Raw genomic sequence first — 16,813 nt, 5'->3', positions numbered from 1 at the left:
TCTTTTCACACAGGGATGGGTACTGCTTTGAGGATGAATAACGATGGAAAACAACAAATATCTAACAGTGTTTACGACTAGCTCAAGGAAGAATTAATTAAAACAGGTTCTGTGAGAATTGATTAAACCTGATTTCTTCATTTGCAACTGAAATAAATTTTAGTTAATTTCACACATTCTTTATTCTCCATACATATATGCAGGTATATACACGTATATATAAATATGTATAAATCTGTATCTACATTCAAATATATTTATATACGTATATATGTACATAGACACACACACACACACACACACAGATAGATATTCATTCATCTTCCGCATTGCGCATCCTCGTAAGGGTAGTTGGAGCTGATCTCAGCTGAATTTGGGCGAAAGGCAGACTAGTACACCATAGACTGGTCGCCAGTCAGCTGTAGGGCACACAGAGAGACAGACGACCATTCGCACTCACAATAAGTGGAAATTCAACCCGCACCGGCGTCAAGCGAGTGAACCAGTACACCACCAGCTAGCTGGCAATTACATGTATACGCATATATACAGTGGTACCTCGACATACGATCTTAATCCGTTCCGGGACTGAGATCGTATGTCAAGCTTTTCGTAACTCGAGCGGACGTTTCCCATTGAAATGAACTAAAAACAAATTAATTCGTTCCAACCCTCTGAAAAAACACCAAAAACAGGATAATGGATTGGAAAAAATGTTTTATTTCTTCTAATTCGCCATCTATTAACAAAGTAACACATAACTAGTGGTTTAATAGTAATAAAATGTGTTTAATAGAAGTAAAATTAGACGCATTTCGAAGGGGGAAGAGAGAGAGAGAGACGGACAGAGAGAGGGGTGGGGGCGTTAATTCATTCCAACCCTCTGAAAAAACACCAATAACAGGATATTGGATTGGAAAAAATTGTTTTATTTCTTCTAATTCGTCATCTATTAACAAAGTAACACATAACTAGTGGTTTAATAGTAATAAAATGTGTTTAATATAACTAAAATTGGGCGGTGTTGTGTGCACGAGTATACTTCATTACCCAGAAAGCGCTCTTTTTGCCCGCGCATGTGCGTTGTGCGTTTCCTGGTCGAAAGTCGTCTGAATAAATCGTTCAGTGCTCGTAGATATCTGTTTAGACGAAAGAGATGCGGCAAAAAAAGACAGTACGCTACAATGATAAACAGCCTCTCATGTCATGGCCACCTGGCTTGGCCACATCTTCAAATTTTGATTGTATCGCGGGCGAATTATTCGATCGAAATTTTCGTCGTACCACGAGCTGATCGTAGGTCGAGGTACCACTGTATACATTCATTTTCTGAATCGCTTATCCTCACAAGGGTCGGTCGTAGCATAGATATCCTCAATATTTGAACACCTTGCTATATTGCAAGTTCTCCCACTTGGAAAATCATGGAGGGCTCTGAAATTTCCTTCCTAGGTGCGTGTCCACTGTGAGATAATCTAAAAAAAATCCCGAAATTACAATGTATGATTTTTCACGATTAATTTGTGTGATACAGCTGCAAAAAAGCATTTGAACACCTGTCTATCAGCTCAAAGACCCGTTAGTCCGCCATAAAAAGTCCCCCTCCACCCCATGTATTATTCTGAATCAACACCTATTTGAGGTCGTTAGCTGCATAAAGACACCATCAGTAAGACTCAAATTTGTAACAGGGCTAACACCAAAGAGCTGTCCAAAGACACGAGAGACAAAATTTTACACCTACACAAGGCTGGAAAGGACTGTTGAGAAAGTGCCAAGCAGCTTGGTGAAAAAAGGCCCACTGTTGGAACAATCGTTAGAAAATGGAAGAAGCTAAACATGACGATCACTTTGAAATGGAATATAGAGCTTAATGCAAGGTATTGCCTCGTGGGGCCTCAATGATCCTAAGAAAAGTAAGGACTCAGAACTACACGAGAGGACTTCGTCAATGACCTGAAAAGAGCTGGGACCCCTGTTTCCAAGGTGACTGTTGGTAAATACACTTAAACATGTCTTCCAACATGACAATGACCCAAAGAACACAGTCACAAAAACCAAAGCATCGCTCTGTAAGAAGCATACCTAGGCTCTGGCGTGGCCAAGTCACTCTCCAGACCTAAACCCAATAGAAAATCATTGGAGGGAGCTCAAACTCTTTCTCAGCAACAGCCTGGAAACCTGACTGATATAGGGAAGATCTGTGGGGAGGAGTGGGCCAAAATCCCTCCTGCAGTGTGTGCAAACCTTGTCAAAAACCTCAGGAAATATTTCACCTCTGTAATTCCAAACAAAGGTTACTGTAGCAAATATAAACATAGTTTTTCTTAGTTGTTCAAATACCTATGTGCAGCTCATGCATTCATTCATTTTCTGAACCGCTTTATCCTCACAAAGGTAGCGGGGGGTGCTGGAGCCTATCCCAGCTGACTTTCCGGCACGAGGCAGGGGGACTGTTGGAATAATGATTAATACCCTTAAATCATTATTAGTAATATTTAATTAAAATTGGAAAACATCTTTCAACATAACTGGTTACACTTGCAAGGAGGGTACCTTGTGACGTCGTCTTAGTCCACAAGGCATTCTGAATTGTAGTAACTGAATCATTGTATTTAATCGCGACACTCGAAAAACATGTTATGTAATCAGTACAATAACACCCTAGATGGTTGGAAAAACAACTGTGTAAGAATTGCAGAAGTAGGCATAAAAGTTGAACAAGGCATAATATTTTCATTATAAGGTAAACAAAGCAGTATTATAATGTAAACAAAGCAGCCGTATTTTCAAACAATAATGCGATTATCGCCATCTGCTGCTGGAGTCCCGTCAAAACAGTCCCGTTGTGTTTTGCCGAAAAGCGTCCGAAAACAATGTGTCCTCGAGCTGTGGGGCCTTGAGGAGACGATGGGGAGGAAAAAATGTCCATGGTCCCATGAATTGATTTATAGCCTTATTACTTATTAAAAATGCTTACAACACATATATAACATTCCATAATAAACCCAACAGGGACACTCTGAATCGGTGGGCAACCGATTGCAGGGCACGAGGAGAAAAACAACCATTCATGCTGACACTCACACTTAGGGGCAATTTAGATTTTCCAACCAGCCTACCATGCATGTTTTTAGAATGTGGGAGGAAACCGTAGTACTCGGAGAAAACCCACGCAGGCCCGGAGAGAACATGCAAACTCCACACAAGCGGACTGACCTGGATTTGAACCCAGGACCCCAGAATTGTGAGGCCTATGTGCAAACCACTCACGTCACCAGGCTGCTAGAATTAGGGATAAAACCTAAAATAGGTTTTTTTTTTAAATGTGTAAAAATGTTTCATTATCCTGGCACTTTACTGACTGACAGTTGGTGTGCGTCAAATAATGTCTATTGATTTTCTGAAGTCTTAGACTGACTGATGAATGATGTCAGATTGATGTGCGAACCGCCTCATCTCCCTGCTCATATTAGTGAGTGGGTGTGAGCGATTAGAATGATAGATGAGTTCGAGAGAAAAGACAGAATTCACAGACAACTTATACCTGAGCAAGTGTATAAAATGGACACGGGCAGATGTTTCATGGTGGTTTGACAGGTGACATTTCATACAATGGCAGGTTTGTTTTAAATTGTCGTCGGCCCGCCTCTCAGACGCTTCTTTGCTTTTTCTGACTTTTATATTACGTATTCATGTGCGTCAGGCGTGAGGCATGGCTCTAGGTTAAAAATAAACGGGGGGCAGAGAGCGGACTGCAAAGGCAATGGATTGAGGGGTGGGAGTTTGGGGATATGAATGACAGAGAAGGGAGGAAGTGGAGGAGGTGTAGCTATAGGAAAAGCTGATACAAGAGATATTTAACCCATTACTTTAGATAACGCAATTGGACTCTGTGAATTAGGTTTCCAACACCATCATAACATATATTATTTAGAGCTTTTATGTACTAGTATGTATGTCATTTGGTAATGTCAGTTGTATTCAATCAATGGTCATTGAAAGGTCTGATGATGACTTTTAAACAAGAACTGGTCAAAACATTTGGTCAGAATTCAGAAACCACACTAAACATGCCAATTAATGCATATTATACTCAGTTCTCCCTGATTTCTCTTATTGCTATTTCACATCAGCAATCTAAATGTCGAGTTGATCAAGGAGCAAAATAATTTCATGTCCATGTTGTCGTGTTCATGGTGAAGAAAGTGGATTTGATCTTTTCACACGAATAAATCAATACTCCTGATACCAAATGGCATATGACAAGGAAGCAATCTGCTGCTTATTAAAATAAATGTACACAGGACTGTGCCTGTATATGATAGATTTGAGACACCGGTTAAATATTTTAAATGCTCAGGTTGCGCTATATCAAGAATGACAAATTGCTTTTATAATAACGCCTTGAATAACCCTACGCACAAATATCGAAATGCCGCAAGTGTCCAGCTTGATGAATTGACAACAGATATTAAACTAATTGTCTGCAGCAGGTCTCATTTCCAGCTAATCCTCTTGTGCAGCGAATACATCACAGAAATAAACTGGGGAAATAGAGCCACCACCACTATTTGAGGACAATGTTTAACGACCCTATCATGGACATGGAAGTTACTGTAGAAATGGGATGTCTGGATTAGGCTCTTATTACAACACAGCTAACATAGAAGATCAAGTGGTTTTAAGTAGGAGTGAACTGAATGTGGACAGTTCCTTATCATCTTAAAATAACACTACAATGCCACGCTTTCATCCATCAGTTTATCATTTGTCTGAACAAATTTTATTTTCAAAAATGAAATTATTTAGGAAAAAGAGCTGGTAGCATGTTTCATTTCATGTAGTACAGTGGTACTTCGAGATACGAGCTTAATGCGTTCTGGGACTGAGCTCGTATGTCGATATTCTCGTAACTCAAACGAACGTTTCCCATAGAAATGAACTAAAAACAAATTAATTCGTTCCAACCCTCTGAAAAACAAAACAGGATATTGGATTGGAAAAACATTTGGTCTAAATCGCCATCCATTAACAGTAACAGAAGTAACAAATAACTAGTGGTTTGATATTACAAAAATGGGTACTCGGACGTTTCGTCGAAAGACGTTTGGTCAACCGGACGTTTGGTCAACCGGACGTTTGGTCAACCGGACGTTTGGTCAACCGGACGTTTGGTCAACCGGACGTTTGGTCAACCGGACGTTTGGTCAACCGGACGTTTGGTCAACCGGACGTTTGGTCGACCGGACGTTTGGTCGACCGGACGTTTGGTCGACCGGACGTTTGGTCGACCGGACGTTTGGTAGAACGGACGTTTAGTCGCCGGGTTCGCGAGTCCCGAGGTTTGAGTCACGAGACTTTCATTTGTTTAACCCTAACACAATTCACTCAATGTTTAATATTAGTCATTAAATCCCTATTAACCCAATGTTAAAATCTATCAATTGCATGCGAACCCGTTCTACCAAACGTCCGGTCGACCAAACGTCCGGGGACCAAACGTCCGGGGACCAAACGTCCGGGGACCAAACGTCTTTCGACCAAACGTCCGGTCACGACAAAGGTTGTGTTTAATAGTACTAAAATTATACGGATTTCGTAGGGGGGAGAGAGAGAGAGACGGACAGGGAGAAAGGGGGGGGGACTTTTTGCACGGCAACGCGCTCGTAACATAACAAACAAATTTAAATGAATTGGGATTACGATGCAGACACACTCAAAAATAAATGTAATCTAACCTTACACTAAACTTAATTCTAATTTTGTTTTAAATTTTGATACCTTTCTTCTCCCGGCCGGGTTGGCTCTATTTGCCCCACCTCCACTCTGACTTTCCGATGCAACCTAGATGTTTGCTTTTGTATTACCTTCAGAATATTCCCAAAATGATGCACACAAATGTCCTCACAATAGAACACACTTGATTCCCTCTCACCTTACAGACTCTGTCCAGACAACATGTCTAAGTCGAATAGAAAAGACACTACGGTACATGGATTTGCGGAAGTGATGACGCATAAGGGGATGACAAATGAAAGACACAAGGCGGCGGGCTTTAGAAAACAAAGGGAAAATTTAGAGGAGGCGAGTTAGACATGGCATGAGTGTCTTTATTTTTGACAATGTGACAGATGCTAAAAAGATGCTCCCACTTTTGATTTAAACGTGACACAGAGATTGTTTTAGATGGAAAATGTGCACTGCTTATCTACAGTGGTCGGCACATCACATGATTTTATGGACAAAAGAGTATATCATATAATAATAGGTAAACACAAGTACCTGAGTAATGTGTTTCCCCAATAGTGATAGAATAATCTTATTGAATTACCTTTGAATTAGATAGGAATTAGTATTTGATTCAGGCTAATTTGGGTCTGTCTATTTGCTAGTCATTACTCTCGGTAATTAAAGCTCAGGTGTTATGTGTCACACCTGTCAAATTTTCTATTCATGTAGACACCCATGAATTAAGACCATCTGCTTCACAAATGGTTCTCCATGAAATTTTACATTGTAAACCCTAGGATATTCGAATAACTAATAATATATTAGATATGGAGATAATACAAGTTACAGTGATGTACTGCATGGTCCCTAGATTTCTTCGAGATTACGACAGAAATTAGCTATAAAATATTATTTCCCATAAAAATGGCATGAATATTTACAGTGCTTGAAATTTTATAGCTCAGTAAAATATATATATATTGGAATTTGACTGTTACAAACTTAATAATTATGCACTTGTTGAACTGTTTGGGATTAAAGTGCAGTGCATAGAATCAGCTTTGTATTAGAAGTGTGTCCTTTCTCAATCTTTGAACTCCCATGCCCAAACATCTGTGTTATTAATATTATTATCGCACACTAATCACAATCAGCGGGCGAGTGGTTAGCGAGTTGGCCTCACAGTTCTGGGATTGAAGGTTTTATTCCAGCTCGGTTCTCACTGTATGGAGTTTGCATTTCTGCCCGGGCTTGCTTGGGTTTTCGGCGGATACTCAGTTTTCCTCCCGGATCCCAAGAACATGCATAGTAGGCTGATTGGAAAATCTACATAGCTCCGAAGGAATGAGTGTGTGAATAGTCTGACTCTTTGTGCCCTGCGACTGGCTTGCCCTCCGATCCATAGTGACCTGGGAAAGGCTCCAGCACCCCTGCGAACCTTTTGCAAATTAGTGTTCAACCAACCGACTCTGCATGTTGTTGGGAAATGGGAGGAAACTGGAATACTTGGAGAAAACCCACGCAAGCCCAAGGAGAATATGCAAACGCCACACAGTGAGGACCGACTTGGGATCGAACCCACGAGCCCAGAACTGTGAGGCCGACGTATTCACCACTCGGCCGCTTGTTTCACTCTTTGGCAACAATTTTAACTTTTAGCTGTGACACCAAAGAAAAGTATTTTCCAACTTGCTCGATCATGGGGGAAAAAAACAACACTGCGACATTCTGACAAAGTTGCAGTTGTGTAGTTGTGTTTCTGTGTCTGTATTCTCTTGCTACCGTGACAGTGAAATTTCCTGAATACGCGATGAATAAAGTTATCTAATCTAATCAAATTTACTTGGAGGAAGCAACTGCCGAATGTTGTTTAGTTAGCGGTAAAAATAAAAAGATGCGTGCGGTTACCACGGTAACAACCGCATCTCAAAACAAATATCCCATTAACGATAAACAACACTACCTGCTAGCACTCCGACTGATAATCACTAGCAAACTCAGGAGGCCTAATCACTAAAGCAGATAGACGTGTGATTGGTTGTGCCACCGTCTCTCGCCACAGGGAGCAAGAAAATAACTAACAAGCTGTTGCTCTGAACTGCTATGACGCACTCTTCACTCAGTGACTGACAGCGGTTCAAAGCACAACAGTCCACGCATGCTCTGGTGCTGAATGCACAAGAGACGACAGATCGGGATCGGGCCAGCTGGTAGCTATTCTGTTAGGGTGCTGACCGGTGCTAACCTCATTTGAATTTTGTGGAGGACTGACACCAACATGATGAAGCATACGACACATTTAGTGGAGAAGACAGTGCCGCCAAAGCTTTTGCGTACGTGGCTTGCACAACCAACACTGGAACGTGACTGGACGTTCGGTCGAACGGACGTTCAAAAGCCTAACGGGCCGTATATGGCCCGCGGGCCGAGGTTGAAAAACATGTACACACACGATCCAGGGGCAGGGCGAGCGCGCGAATCCCGCGACAACGAAATGTCTGGGTCGACCAAACGTCCGGTCGACCAAGCGTCCGCTCGACCAAGCGTCCGCTCGACCAAGCGTCCGCTCGACCAAGCGTCCGCTCGACCAAGCGTCCGCTCGACCAAGCGTCCGCTCGACCAAGCGTCCGCTCGACCAAACGTCCGCTCGACCAAACGTCCGCTCGACCAAACGTCCGCTCGACCAAACGTCCGCTCGACCAAACGTCCGCTCGACCAAACGTCCGCTCGACCAAACGTCCGCTCGACCAAACGTCCGCTCGACCAAACGTCCGCTCGACCAAACGTCCGCTCGACCAAACGTCCGCTCGACCAAACGTCCGCTCGACCAAACGTCCACTCGACCAAACGTCCGTTCGACCAACGTCCGGTCGACCAAACGGCCGGTTGACCAAACGTTCGGTCGACCAAACGTCTGGGGACCAAACGTCTTTTGACGAAACGTCCGAGTACCACACTGGAAGACTGATGCTGTGGTGATAGTTTGATAAAGTTTTACCACGGAAGGAAGGGTGGTTATTATTCACAAGAAACATTTTGACAGCTGGAGATGTAGGTTTGTGTGAAGGGGATGCCCATGTTCAGATTGTGTTCGACAGTAAGTGGGCAATAAAGGACAACACAGCATGAATTACTCATTTGTCCCTGATTATTCATTTTTTTTTTGAAAGTGTCCGTTATGCTAGTCTGTTAGCTGTCTGAAAGAAATGCTTTTATTATCTCCTGCAAAACCTTTATAAATGGTTTTATGTCCAAGGCCAAACATGTAGATGGAAAAAAGTTTTCAGCCTTGACTACTAGAAATTGACTCTGCTGGGTCAGTAAACAAATAAATGAAGAAAAGGAATGAAAAAAACACATTATAAATGAACTTACTGTGAGTAGCTCATTCATTCATTACCTGAACCGCTTATCCCCACAAGGGTCGGGTGTTGCTGGACCCTATCCCAGAGAACTATGGGCACAAGGCAGGGGACGCCCTGAATCAGCCCATCACAGTGCACAAAGAGACGGACAACTATTCCCACACACTCATGCCTTCCGATGTAGATTGTTTAGCCTAGTATGCATGTTCTCTGGTTGGGATGTGGGAGGATACCCGAGCACCCAGACAAAACCAACACAGGCCCAAGGAAAATATGCAAACTATGCAAGGACCCGCCTGGGATCAAACCTTCGACCCCAGAACTGTGAGTTCAACGAGCTATCCACTTAGTCACCGGGCCCCCGGCAACAGTTGTTATAAAAGTTAATGTTACCTACCATTGAGGCAAAACTGATTAAAATGGTAATTAAGGATAATATCTACTCATAGACCCACTCTATGGTGTACTAATCTGCCCTCTGCCCCAAATTCATGACTGAGGAAAAACATTGTTGAAAATGAATGAATATACTCAGAGTTTCTATTGTGCCCTGTGAATGGTTAGCGTGTCGGCCTCACAGTTCTGTGGTTGAGGGTTCAATCCCAGGACGGTGCTCATTGTCTGGAGTTTGCATGTTCTCCCTGGGCTTACATGGTTTTTTTAAGGGTACTCCGGTTTCCTCCAACATCCCCAAAACATGCGGGGTAGTCTGGTTGAACACTAAATAGCCCCTAGGTATGAATGCGACCATGAAGGGTTGTCCATCTCCTTGTGCCCTGCGATTGGCTGTCCACCCACTTAAGGTGTATCCCACCTGGTGCCAATTGTTGGCTGGGATAGGCACCAGCACAGACCATTGTGAGGATAAGCAGGATGGAAAATGAATGAATGAAAAATGATACACAAGTCTTAGCCTCCAGAACAAATAACCATCTTTTTTTTGGGAGTAGGCTAATCTCTTATGGCATCAGGATTTCCCATAAAGATGAATCATAATTCGGGGGCTTCCTCCTTTCCTTGATGATAAACATCTGAGGTTTGCGTTGCAGCTTTTGTCTGGCTCGCACGGCGCCGGAAACAGACCAAAAAAGAGTCTAGAAAGCTGCTGCCAGGAAACGACTTGTGCACTCTTCTCCTCCACAAAGCGCCGTCATCACCATGATCGGGCAACGTGCCTCAGCTCCCTCCCTCCTCCATTCACTTTTTTTTCCCAATCACACACCCCCATCCTCGGTCTTTTCTTCTACGCGCATCCACAGTCTCCTCCTCTTCCATTATCCAACCGGTGCGTAAAGTTCCCCGAGAGATTCCCCAGCATTAGGCACCGCCCTTTTCCGCTTCTTGCCGCCCTCACTCCATCATGACACCCTCCTCTGTGACGTAGGACGTTCCACGGTGACCACCTTTGTTCACTGGCGTTCGATGGATGCTGGGACTATAAATGGGACACCGGTGCGCATCAAACACCACTCTCTCAGTCGCTCCGACTCGGGAACCAGGTCATCAGCGGAGATAGCAGGCAATACGTCGCCCCACTAGGCTAACTCGCTTTGGGCTTTGGTTTTTAAGGATGGACGCCTTCTCGATTTCTCGGAGCCGACGATGCTCCATCGTGCGCAACTGGACACGTAAGTTAGCTTTTTTTCCTCCAATGAGTCTTCACGAGAATGTGTAAGGATGGAAAGAAATATTGGTGTTGATAGTGGCACGTTAATTTAATGGGATTGCATTATTATTATTATTATTTCTTACACAGTCAGGCTATCATTTTTTGCTATGTGTAAAAACCATGATAGTTGCTGTGTTTGTCTTGACAAATCCTAAATTTGGTTGAATGTTTGGCAAAAAAAATGCTAAAATCCAATTTAGTGAGATTAAAAAAAGCAAAACAGATGTATGAGCAGCATTAAGACTTTTAAAGGGAAAAATGACTACTTCTGGCAATAATAATAATAGTAAAGCTCATCTCATAAAGATCTGGCATTCACATACGTAGACAACACATTTTATGTAGACCAGAATATTAACATTATATTACCTTCATGACTCAAGGTCACAAATCCATCTACATTTTTTATTCAATTTTTAAAAAATATTATTATTTAGATATTTTAAGCTATGATAAGATGAATGAATAAAAATAAAAATCATTAAAAACAGAAAGACTCGAGTTGGCCCGCATTAAAAAAAAAATCCTAGTATTTAACAAATTGCCTGCTGTTATTAAATATAGTTCAATTCATTTAAATTATGAGAAGTATTCCCCTCTGGTCACAATGAATTGGACGCCTAGCACCGTTAATAGCACCCAATTAATTACATGAATGCCTTATGGGGTTACCAAGAAATTAAAATAAATTATCAAATAAATGTGAATTTCACCGGAGCACAAATACTGTAAAAAAACACTACGTGATCATATTCTATAATAATTGTATGGGTTGATATTCACGAAGATTGTAAAATATAATGCTCAGTAAGCATAAGTGGATTCAGTGGAAGCTAGTTTCAGTACCATGGACAGCTCCAAACTCAGCCTTTCCCCCATGCAGGCGGCATTTCCCTCTGGTTGGTGGTGTGGATGGTCCTTAGTGAGCCAAGTCCGGTGTCGGGCTGCCCGCATCATTGCGTGTGCTATCCGACTCCCATGACTGTGAGCTGCCAAGCGCAGAACTTCACCACCGTCCCGGTCGGAGTGCCCTATGAGTCGCAGCGTGTTTTCCTCCAGAACAACAGGATCACGGAGCTTAGAGTTGGCTCTTTTAGCTTCGGGACTCAGGTAGGAAGGAGTCCTTCAATTGTATGAAATGAGTCTCGATGTTTTACTGGATGGGACAATCACCGGCATTTATTTTCCATTTTAGGTCTTGTGGCTGTTTTCCAACAACATTACGTGGATCGAAGCAGGATCCTTCAGTGAGCTGAGGGACTTGGAGGAGTTGGATCTTGGGGACAACCCTAATCTTCACCGGCTGGAAGGAGGAGCCTTCCGCGGCCTGGAGAAGCTCCAGAGCCTCCATATGCACCGCTGCAAGCTCACTGCCCTGCCCCATGACATCTTTCACAAGCTGTACAGCCTGCACTATCTCTATTTACAGGTATGGCCACTGCAATACAATGAAAAGTCATGCCTCATTAAAAGATGGATTTTATTACAAGAATTGTTAAGAGATGTAAAAGTAATTTAAGCTACTTGTTCTGCTCGAAGTTTCCGCTTTCAACTGGTGTTTAAATATTGCCAGTTTTTTTTAATCAATATTTTTTCCTAAATAGATGCAATTTATCAATCCCCACTTAATTTGTACACAATTTCCACCAGTGGGGAAAATTGCTTGAATTTAATCTAATAACAATCCAAAATTACTGCAATGTGCTTGCAACTCAATTCATTTACTTTTTAGGTAAAATCGTCATCTACATATTGAGAATCTGTATTTTTTTTTACATTTATGAGCGAAATGTCATTTTAGATACATTAAAGTAGGTTTTTCTTCTTAAAATCCATCAACTTCATTGCAGAAGGATGCTCGCCAATCATGAAGGTGAGTGTCAAGACCTTCAATATAAAAAAGAAACAAGGAGTAGTAAAATGTGTCGAACTGGGAGATATTTAACTCAATGTTATTTGAGATGTTTGAACACATGATGGCTTAACGTGCAAAAATTCTTCCTTTTCTTTACCAATCAACTAATTCCGATGCCATCTAAGAGTTGACATCAAATGGAATCCCATCCACTGACACTGTCTTTCCCTTTTAATATTTTCATCTGCAGGAAAATAGTCTCCACTTTCTCCAAGATGACATCTTTTCCGACCTCATCAACCTGAGTCAGCTATTCCTGCACGGAAACCGTATACGCACCATTTCAGAAAACGTATTCCGTGGGCTGGTAAACTTAGATCGCTTGCTTCTTCACGACAATCGAGTTAGGCAGGTGAACCGACGGGCCTTCCGCGACCTGGGCCGCCTGACCATGCTATTCCTCTTCAACAACTCTCTGCCCGAGCTGCCCAGTCAGGCTTTGAGGGACACTCAGGGCATAGAGTTCCTCCGCCTCAATGCCAACCCCTGGTCTTGTGGCTGCGAAGCCCAGGCCCTGTGGGAGTGGTTCCGGGAAGCCCGTGTCTCTTCATCCGAATTGATCTGCGCATCCCCTTCCACGCGCCGGGGTCAAGATCTTCGCTTTCTTCGGGAAATGGACTTTGCCCTCTGCCCTCTGCCAGACCCAGGCTCCATCGCCGGTTCCACCACCACCACTTTCAGTACCAAAACAAGATGGTGGTTCCATAAAAACAGGCCCCAGTCATCAACCAAAGGTCTGTTTGAGAAGTCTTCGGAGACCATCAAAGCCGGTCTGCACGGGAAAGGCCCTTCCACAACCACGTCATTGGTCAAGTATGAGCTGGGGGAGGAAGAACTGTCACTTCCTAAACTCGACCAAGAAGAATACTGGGCAAACTATGAAAATGAGGACTCTGGTGTCTCCCTGCGATGCTTTGAGCTCGAATGTCCTCCTGATTTCGAGCTGCCTACGTTCTCCTCCTCTACCTCTCTACTTCCCCCTTTCCTCTCACTACTAGCCATCTCAGTATTCCCATTCAACCTTTACTTGCTATTTGGCTGAATCTAACTTAATATGCCCCACATATCTGCCAGCCTGTTTTAGAGGCTGCAAGGATCCTCGATAAGACTATAAGCACCAACTACTGGACTTAATACTAATCAGGGGGGATCTTGGAGATCTTTAGATACAACACAATACAGGCATTGCGCTTGAGGCCTGAATGATGTCATGATTTTCCTGAAATCAGAGCTTCGAGGGCTAAGTCCATCATTAACATCAGCAAGATTTTAAGGCAGTTGTCAATGATGTTTTTACTTTTCTCAACTCATCTGAGTCAAAACTAATAGTGCTATTATTGCACACAGGTAACTCTTACACTAAATACTGTTAAAAACAGTGTGTAGTAACAACCGTATTGTAATCACTTACAGTGTCATGTAATGTAAATACTTTTGTTTGTAGTCGGTGCTCAATTGGATGTCGAGCTCATTTTGATCTCGGTATACTGTGAAGAGACAAAGATCCTATCCTATTCTGCTCAGGGAATGTAGGTGAGGAAGGTGAGGTCCAGAGAAAAAGTGCATAGTACAGTAGAAAAGGTCAACATTGTACTACACAGGAAAATATTGGGCTAGGAGCAACTATACTAATTTGAATCTCAAGGTTTTAGAATTTGATTTCCACTTTTGAAGTCTTTTTGTAAATAGGGTATTATTGATGACAAACATTGGAAAATAATCCTTCCTTTCAGGGAGCCTGCAATTGCTTGTTAGATGTCTTTCTGTGACATATTGATATTCTGTAAAAAGACATTTTGCCTGGATGCAGATGAATGACTTTATAAAGAAATATCTTGAATATTTTTTGGGTCACACTTGTGCATTTCTTTCAAGATGTTTGGGTTTACTGAACATAATTGTTTTTCTTACAAAAAATAATTATTAAAAGAAAAAAAATGATAGATTTATTATCAATATACTTTAATCAAACAGGGAGACATATTTAACATACACTGGCTACAACTTGCAAGGAAAATCACTCCCAACTCGCCTTCGTTCAAGAGGATTCTGAAGAGCGGCATCCTCCTGTCCATTTAGTCGCGCATAATTCAAAACATCTATGGTAATCTGATTCAAACAATTGCATAAGCTAACCGAATAACACCATCAATGTCAAAAACAACTGCAACAATAATCGCATATCAGGTATTCGCCATCTGCTCCGGAATCCAAGTCCAAGCAATTTAAGAGTCCTTCGCAGATCTTCATTGCGAACTTGCATCTGGCTAAAGGGTCGAGGTGTATCTCCCAGTAAACAGTCCTTGGAGCTGAGGATACGGTGAGGTGTTACCTCAACAAGCTGGAGCCAGCTGCCCTGGAGGGTGACCTCGAGTTTGCCCCAGTCTCAAATTAAAGACACTCTTATACAAAAGTAATTAAAATGCATACATCTATAATAGTATCCAGAATAACCCCAACAAAAAACAACTAAACTGGAAAAGCAAAGCGTAGCAGATTGATGGTTTGTGACTAAATCTTCAGGACCTCTGAGTCAAGTGTCTCAAAAGGACACACCAGTCAGTCATACACTTTTAGTCTGGTCTGCGATGGCTGACTGTGAACGGCATCTGCCAAAGTGTGAATAAATAAGGTTGAGAGGATTTCGTAAACTGGCAGCACAGTGAAAGCCAATTACGTCAATAAGTGATCACACCCATGAGTCATCAGCTAAAGATGTCAAATGAAGCCATGAGGTGCAAGTTGGCTAATTTACAAAGAAACTAAGAGAGCAATGGGAGTTAAACGGCTTGCAACGTGCAGAATAAAAGGACAAAGACACATGCACGTGCACACTAGGCTGAAGTAGTGGAAGAAATGGGCAATCATGCTGCCTAAATAGGCGACTTTAGATTACTTCAATTATCACCCACTCTTCACCTTTTACACAAACCATTGCTTGTATGCTTTCATTCCACTTTACAACCTGGAGCTGTCTTGGATGGTGCGATGGAAGCAAAGCAAAGGTGTCAAGGTTGAAGTGCAGTAGGAGTTGAAGAGTGGGTGTGCAAAGCAACTTGTCATTTCATGGTTGCCCACCCCCCTAAAAAAAATTGGACTTGAAGGCAAGCAGCATCCTTTCTCCTCAGAGATTGGAACATTAAATGAACAGAAATCTATTGTTACACTGTCACCCTCTTGTCTTGTTCTCTTTGCTGGTGTACATATTAAGTTGCGGAAAAGGAAATAAAATGTCTGTTTCAGTTTCTCACTGGTTTATTTGTCATTTTTACTATACAAAAGAAAAACGTCATTAAAAGATGCAGCATTAACTATTTAAAAAAATCTTCTTTGTTAACCTGATGTCCTTGAGTGGGAAGATCTTTTTGGTTGACTCCTATTGAGCCAAACACACACACACATGCACATGCGCAGGCACAATGTTGTATAAGTCCTTCAGGCAGTTGTCAGTGGTCCAGCATCAACAAACCCACAGGACAAAACAGAAAATAGATACATAACTGCACTCCAACTACATTACAATTCATGCCTATCTCACACACAATGATGAAACTAATATATACGTAACTGTTTGTTCTGCGTTGTACGTACAAGTCAATGAAGATGTCCATCAAATTTTCAAATGCATTTGTCATACCTGAAATAATAACAGCTATTTAGTTCATGTATATTAAAAAATACAGTCAAGCGTAGTAAAAACAACAAATATATTTATGAATCAAGAGTCATGAATGTGGTAAAATAAAGTGAAACATTATTGAATATAAGAAGACGTACATTGTCATGATAGAAAATGAATAAACAAACATTCAATGAAAAATGTTTATTTTTGCCAGCTTTAAATCTTTTCATATGGTAATCAAGTTGACATGGTAGTCTGTTCTGCAACCTAATGCAAATATACTGTCTTATTATGAAATATTATTAGACAGTGTGACTAGTATTTATCAATTTAAAGTCAACTGTTAATGGAAATACAAGAAAACGTGAGGTTTTCATAATCCTTATTGTTCCATAATCCTCTCATTTGTGAAACCAACATGGACACTAATCTCCTTTGTATCCCTGAGATCTTGCAATTCCTATATAAGGATGTAACAAGTGCACCAGACAGCTCATCCTTCACATTCC

The 16,813-nt window shown here is 41.9% G+C and overlaps 2 protein-coding genes across 2 annotated transcripts in view; one reads left to right on the top strand and one right to left on the bottom strand.

Annotated features, from left to right (window-relative positions):
• LOC144077093 (prostaglandin D2 receptor 2) overlaps positions 1 to 16,813 on the bottom strand; it is a 184,212-nt gene that overhangs the window by 108,220 nt on the left and 59,179 nt on the right. The window lies entirely within an intron of this gene.
• On the top strand, positions 10,518 to 14,526 carry rtn4rl2a (reticulon 4 receptor-like 2 a). Its single transcript, XM_077605261.1, has 4 exons — positions 10,518 to 10,726; positions 11,651 to 11,877; positions 11,963 to 12,196; positions 12,873 to 14,526. Exons 1-4 carry the CDS (start codon positions 10,669 to 10,671, stop codon positions 13,722 to 13,724), a joined length of 1,371 nt encoding a protein of 456 aa, XP_077461387.1. The 5' UTR covers positions 10,518 to 10,668; the 3' UTR covers positions 13,725 to 14,526.

Source organism: Stigmatopora argus, chromosome 7 (assembly GCF_051989625.1).
Source record: "Stigmatopora argus isolate UIUO_Sarg chromosome 7, RoL_Sarg_1.0, whole genome shotgun sequence".
NCBI classification, from domain to species: domain Eukaryota; kingdom Metazoa; phylum Chordata; class Actinopteri; order Syngnathiformes; family Syngnathidae; genus Stigmatopora; species Stigmatopora argus.
This window is presented reverse-complemented; position numbering and strand designations above follow the sequence as displayed.